The sequence below is a fragment of the Pygoscelis adeliae genome, unplaced genomic scaffold (genome assembly GCF_000699105.1).
Source record: "Pygoscelis adeliae isolate BGI_AS28 unplaced genomic scaffold, ASM69910v1 Scaffold312, whole genome shotgun sequence".
NCBI classification, from domain to species: Eukaryota; Metazoa; Chordata; class Aves; order Sphenisciformes; family Spheniscidae; genus Pygoscelis; species Pygoscelis adeliae.
In genome coordinates, this window is record NW_008824234.1 from 2667017 (window position 1) to 2673372 (window position 6356).

General features: G+C 43.0%; 1 protein-coding gene across 1 annotated transcript in view; it reads right to left on the reverse strand.

The window, feature by feature from the left end:
- Positions 1–6114, reverse strand: part of ELP2 (elongator acetyltransferase complex subunit 2) — a 48822-nt gene extending 42708 nt beyond the window's left edge. The window contains exon 1 of the mRNA XM_009334968.1: positions 5985–6114. Within this exon, the coding sequence (XP_009333243.1) occupies positions 5985–6114 (130 nt within the window). The remainder of the gene's footprint in view (positions 1–5984) is intronic.
- Positions 6115–6356: the final 242 nt, after the last annotated feature.

Below are 6356 nucleotides of genomic sequence, written 5' to 3' on the forward strand. Positions count from 1 at the left end.
CCCCCGCAGGGCTTGCTGTGAGGGAGCCGGCAGCGCTCTGCCTGCGGAAGAATCGGCCGCGCCTCAGGGGCGCCGCACCCCCGCGCCGGCGGAGGGGCTTAAAAGCGGGCCATGGAAATTTGTTTGGGGTTTTTTTTGTGTGTGTGTGTAGGGGGGGGGGAGTTTTAATCTTTATTGCACCTTTTGTCAGACAACGGTTTAAAAAGTTCAAAACTTCTCTGGGTTTTTTTTGTGCGTAGAAGTTGGTTCCACGTGAACCAGGAAAGAGCTGAACTGAGCATCAGAGATAATGTTGTTGTTATCCAGTTCTGATCTGTTTCCGTTACCTGTAAAGCCTCCCTCTGGTAAAGAATCACTCTTGAATTAAGTCACTGAGTTCAGGCTGAGTTTAATATTACAGTTTATTATCATGTCCTGGAATAACTGTCCTAGAAATCATGGGAATTTGCAACTGAGCAAAGGCCAGGGCCCCAATGGGGTGATCTGAATATGTTTGAGTACCTCTATTTTTCAAGAGAAAAGATGACATCATCATAGCAGATTGGAGAATTCCATCTGTTACATTTTTGGGGTTTGATTTATTGATATATTTATTGCCCTCCCTGCCCAAGAAATAAAAACCAAATCAAGAAAGGTAAACACTGCAGTAGTATTCTAGTTTTACTTGCATGGTCACTGGCCTAAAGAAATGGGAGCATTAGAGGGCATTACACTGTATGGATGTATGAGCTGTTTCAGACATTTGGCTTCACAGGCTCAAGAATTTTGCCAGTTCCCAGTGGCTACAGACGCAACCTGCTATCTCACAAGCTGTGTAGGAGTCCCAGCAGGACCTTCGAGACATCCACTCTGCCTCCAAACGCTCTACCCCACACATGCAGAAGGCCCTGGAACAGAGGCCAGGCTGAAGTATAAATGGACTACTCTGCAACAGAAAGCGTGGAAAGGGAGAGGAAACAGAGATGTGACTACCTACAGCTGTCCTGTACTTCCTGCCCCCAAATTGCACCTGGGATATCCTGAAATAATCAAAGCTGAACTGAAAAGCTGGAAAGCCTATGGTGGAGGGAGAAGACAGCTCTACGTGGCTGTGCAGGGAACGGGGGGGGCGGTCAGGAAGAGAAGCAGCAGAAAGCAAGCAGGCGTCCAGAGGAAGCACTCTGCGTAGCGCAAGGAACACTTTGGACCCTAAACCACTCCTGCCTGGCCTTTATCTCCCCGTGTGCCTGTGTGTTTATGAATACTGGCTGCCAGCAGCGCTGTAACCTGACACAAAAATGTTGCAGCTGGGCACAGCTTTTTCCAGTGGGTATGAGAGGAAGGAAACTGTGCCTGATCACATACAAGATACAGACAGAAATGTTAGCTGCTAAGGGAACAAATGACTCCTTGCACAAAAATGCGTGGATCCAGTCATCAAAGCATGCTTTCACTGAGGAGCGCTGTCTCACGCTGCGAAGGATGGCTGCGCAGCAATCAGGTTGCACAGCAACCCCCTTCTTGGCCTGCCCTGCCGGGGTCCGAGTCAGGGCTCCAGCAGGAGGAGGTCGGGCTCTGTCAAAAAGCTGGGGCATGTTGTAGGAGTTGCATTTGTTGCTGTGGGAACGAAGCTGGCTCTGACTGTGATTGTGGGCAAAGTGTAGGCTCTTCCAAGATGGATTTAGGTGGAGGATTCCTTTGTGACACGAAAAGTTTACTCATCTGATAGATAACCTGCTGATGACGATGTCCTGTAAACAGGAGGGCCCTGGGCACTGCTTGTGTCCGAGAGATTTGGAGGTGCGCATCATGCCTGAGGGTGCAAGGGCACTGTGGCCCCATGCTGCGGGGTTTTGTGGGGCTGGTCCTCGCAGACTTAGGCCACCACCTTGGGGATGGTGCTTTCCCAGGCAACTTGAGGGAGCGCATTGCAGGGGGCTGCTAGCACCGGGTATTGCCAGTGATTGCCTCCTTTCTGCCACGAAGGTCTGGCACTGCCACCCCTGTGCTACCCTACCTCCCAACACTGAGAGAACTGGGATAAATCAACATGGGATATGGACTTGAAAGTGCTGTGGGGAATGCTGTAACAGCACCACGGCGGTATGGACAAAAAGCACGGTAAGCTGGGTCTATCAGGACAGACCAGCCTAGACAAGCCCAGTTTCTTTGTTTTCCTAAGTATTACATCTGACCAAGTCCTCGTTAACATGGGATGCTGGGCCTTTGGTCTAACCCAAGAAAGATTCTTTGTGAGTTCTGACATTACAGGATCTTCTCTTATGTCTGAAAACAGAAATATCTGTAGGATAGTGTATAAGAAATTTAGAATATCGGATAATTATAACAGAACGAATATGCCTTTTAGGAACACGTGCATTATAAGGAAGTAATGGCGGTGGTCAGTGATGTTACAAGGATGGAGAAGGACATATTCTGGGCTGGTCACCAAATGCCAGTCTTCATTTGTAGCTAATGTCCTTACTGAATTCAAATGTGTCCTTGCTGTTTTCCTTCATCTTCCCAGAAAACTACTACTTCACTTTTCAGAAATATACGTAAACATAATCTTCCTCTTTTTCCCCCCTTTGGTGTAATTTTTGAGGTACAGGAAGAGCTCAATTCACTGCGCATCAGAAAAGGTTGTGATGGTGCCTAAGCAGACTTCAGGCTTCACTCAATAGCCTTGTTCACATCTTTTACGTGTCCCAGTTTGGTTCTGCCAATGGAGTTACATCAACAAATTCCCGTAAGGGAGATACTACTTATACTGACAAAAGGTTTCTTGAGCGTAAAATAAATTCACCAGTTAGATATTGGAATAACTTCTGTTATTCCAATGTTACTGAATAACTTCTGTTATTCCAATAGCAAAATAGTAGCAAAATATTCATTTTGAGGGTAAATTCATGTCTACAAGTCAGGTTTTGCAGGCAGAGGTGGCTTAGTGATCTTCATGTGGTCCCTACCCAACTCAGTTATGCCTGCAAGCTTTTAGGTAGAGACTGAGAAAATACAACACTAGTCAAAAAATTATATATAGTATTTAATGTATTTATCTAATTATGTCTAAACAATGACATGAAAATATAATAATGTTGCGAGTATGTTTTCACTTCCTGCAGAATGTTTCCAACTAACTCTACAGCATATTCAGCCTCATCTTTTTTTTTCTTGTTTTATGAGGAGAATACAGTGTTGGATATACATTGCATGTATTGTCAATTGAATGCATGTTGAGAAGAAGTCTGGTCTTTGATAGATTAAGTCAGAGTTTTTTGCTTTCCTTTATTGGATGGGGTCTTGGTGTAAAGGAATATGTATTAATAGACACAGGTCATTCTGCATGATACTATGAAAAGCAGCAATCATACATTAGGTTTAAAGTTTAATTATATGCAGTTTAATTCTATAGAAGAATGTTTAAAAGTTGTTAAATTAGCAAAGCCAAGTACTCAAAGATTGGGGGCCTTGTTCTTCTTGTAGTTGTTGAACTTAGCCTATCTTTATTTGTCTTCATTGTATACATGCCTTATGAAGTAATCATTAATGAAGTTACCTCATACTCAGATGACTGCCTGCTATTTTTACTGTAGGTTGCTTGCCTCCAGTAGCAACCTGGATGAATAGTGCCTGGTAAATGAGGCAGCTCTTCAGTATTTCAGTTTCTCTTCATTAGTTATATTGTGGCCCTAGGCCTAATTTGCTGTACAGTATTCTTAGCACAGAATTATCCTTTTCCTCATAGCATTTTTTTTTTGTGACTTCTACTGCCACAGTACCTGAATGTCTCAGAAAAATGCATGAATTGTATTTTTCTTTACAATATCACTGTTAGGCAGAGGGATATTATTATATTCATTTTCTGGGTGACAATCTCCTCCTAGGACCAGCACTGATAACAAAAGCACCATAGTTCTTCAGCGATGAAGTGCCCGATGTGGAAGACGCAGAACAGCGTTCAGGAGAGGGGCTAACCACCCACAGCACCCATTGCCTCCAGCCGGGACTGCGAGCGTTCAGATCTTTTGGAAATCGGATTCCAGCACTGGGACGCTCCTGACGGATTCTGCGGGGCCAGCATTTCACCTGAGGGATCAGAGCTGGAGCACTGAGAAAATAAATAATGAACAGTAGTGACCAAAAAAGGTACAGATGAGTTTAAATTATTTGCCAGCTTCGCAGAGGGTACACGTACAACAGCCAGGAACAGCTCCATTGCCTTAGGCGTCTCGAGTACAAATCCAGCCTCTCCCTTTTTGCCAGCTGTGGGATCTGCTTCAGAAGGCGTTTCGGTGCGTGGGGAACACTACTCACTCGTGGGTTTGCTGGCATTTCTTTCCCTTGAGCCTGCACCTACCAGATTCGCTACCAGAAGGGATGACCAAGGGCAAGTGCCATTCCTAAAGCTACTGACTGGGTCCATTAAAATTCAGCGTCAGACTAGTTTTTAACTGCCACTGATTGATTCTGGAATTGTTGGTCCTACGTTCAATAAAAGTTAAGATTTCCAGTGTATCTTGAGCATAATGTAAGCCTGCGGCATCCTTTTCAAATACACTTCTCAAGATAAAAAAAGCAGATACTGTCACTTGAATAGATTTAATTTAAAATGTTTAGAATAAGTTTTTAGAGACAATTTCTCCTTTAATTCATCTCGCTGGAAGTTGAATGATGCTGGTGATAGAAGTTGAACTGAACAAATCTTAACTATAGCTATTTCCATTTTTGTTGGCGGCTGTATTTAAGTATTCTATGAATGGCTTATGTTCCCACTGCCTAAATGGATTTCTGATTTTCCGAAGAAAAAATAATTATTTCAAAATACCATCAAAATTAGCTCTCCAAACAATGACTGTAATTGCTGGCTGAAAGAAATTCCACAGAAAATCTCTCTGATTTTTTTTTTTTTTTTTAAAGGAAGACCTAATGCAAACATGACCTAGAAAATTGCTTGGGGAAAAAAAAAGAAGGAAAAGGATGAAACAGCTTGTCACATAATCAAACTGATTATGCATTATGTTTTTGAAGCAGAAACTCTAAAAGGAGGCATGATAATAGACATGCATTCCAGAGGGCATACACACACGCACAAAAGAAAGAGTACTCAGAAATGTAATCTTGAATAGTTAATATCATATTTTACACTTAAATTCCATATTAGCAGCAGTTCTTGTATGACTTGGATAGGATGTTGTTCCACATTATAGAAGAACATCTCGCAAAAACAAAAAATAAATTCTGTAATATTTTTCTGACACATCTCTTCGTGCTCATTTAAAAAAAAACAACATTGAATTAATATCAATGGGTGGCTTTATTTGTACACATACCTATGTATATGCACGCAACCACATCCACTATACATATATTTATAATGGGTTTGATCTTGAAGCGTTGTTGCACAAGTTATGTGATATTTAGTAATTTCCAGAAGGATAAGCCTGATCCAAAGCCTTCGCTGGTCAAAGAGATTCCCGGCATTTCATGAGGCTTTGGATCAGGGGTCCAGTTACTGGCACTAGGAGCTGGCAGCTTTTTTTATCTGTATGATGATGTCACTCTTCCCTGCTGCTTGTCTCTGTCTCACACACAGTAACTTGGTGAGCACAGGTATGAAAAGTGATGACCTTCTAGCCCGCCGGCCTGGGGCTGTCACGGGTTTCAGTTGGGAGGCAATACAAACAGCGCTATGGGTTTGTATGAGAAAATCCCCATTCCCGGTGCTAAGTGTGCGAAGACAAACAGCTTCTGAGTCTCAGAGCTGCAGGGGAAAGGGGAATATGGCACAGGGAACCCAACAGTCATACCTGCAGCAGCCTGCTCGTGTTGGGTAAAACTTTGTTTCCTAGGAAAGGTAAGGAAAAACTCTCTAATTTCTGTCAAACTACAGTTTACTTTTTAAAAGAACTTTTTTTTTTTCATGTGAATATTGGTGTACGTTGGTGTACAAAGTTTCTGTAGTAGGCAACAATTTATTTGCAGAATTTAATGAACTGCTTTACCACCCGTTACAGATGAAGTTGTACGAAAGGACGGAGTCTGTCCCGCCGCAGTGGCCACGAAGCGCCCCGTACCATTCAAGTCAGGGTTGGCATCGCAGGTGACTGGTATTATTTCCCCTCTGTCGCCCATGGTGTCTGTCCAGGCTGCATCCCTGAGCAGCCACAGGCAATAGAGGGGAAATAATTTCACTCTGAAGTGGGGAAAAAGTGTTTTTTATTTAATGTGGCACAGCTTAAATAAGCAGCTCAGAAGCAGACTTCATACCACAGTAGCATGTAGAAAACATTGCTAACAAGAATGCTGTTTCTTACAGAGATGTAAGACTGAATAATAGTTGATGGGAAAGAAATTTAGAAGAGAAGAATATTGAC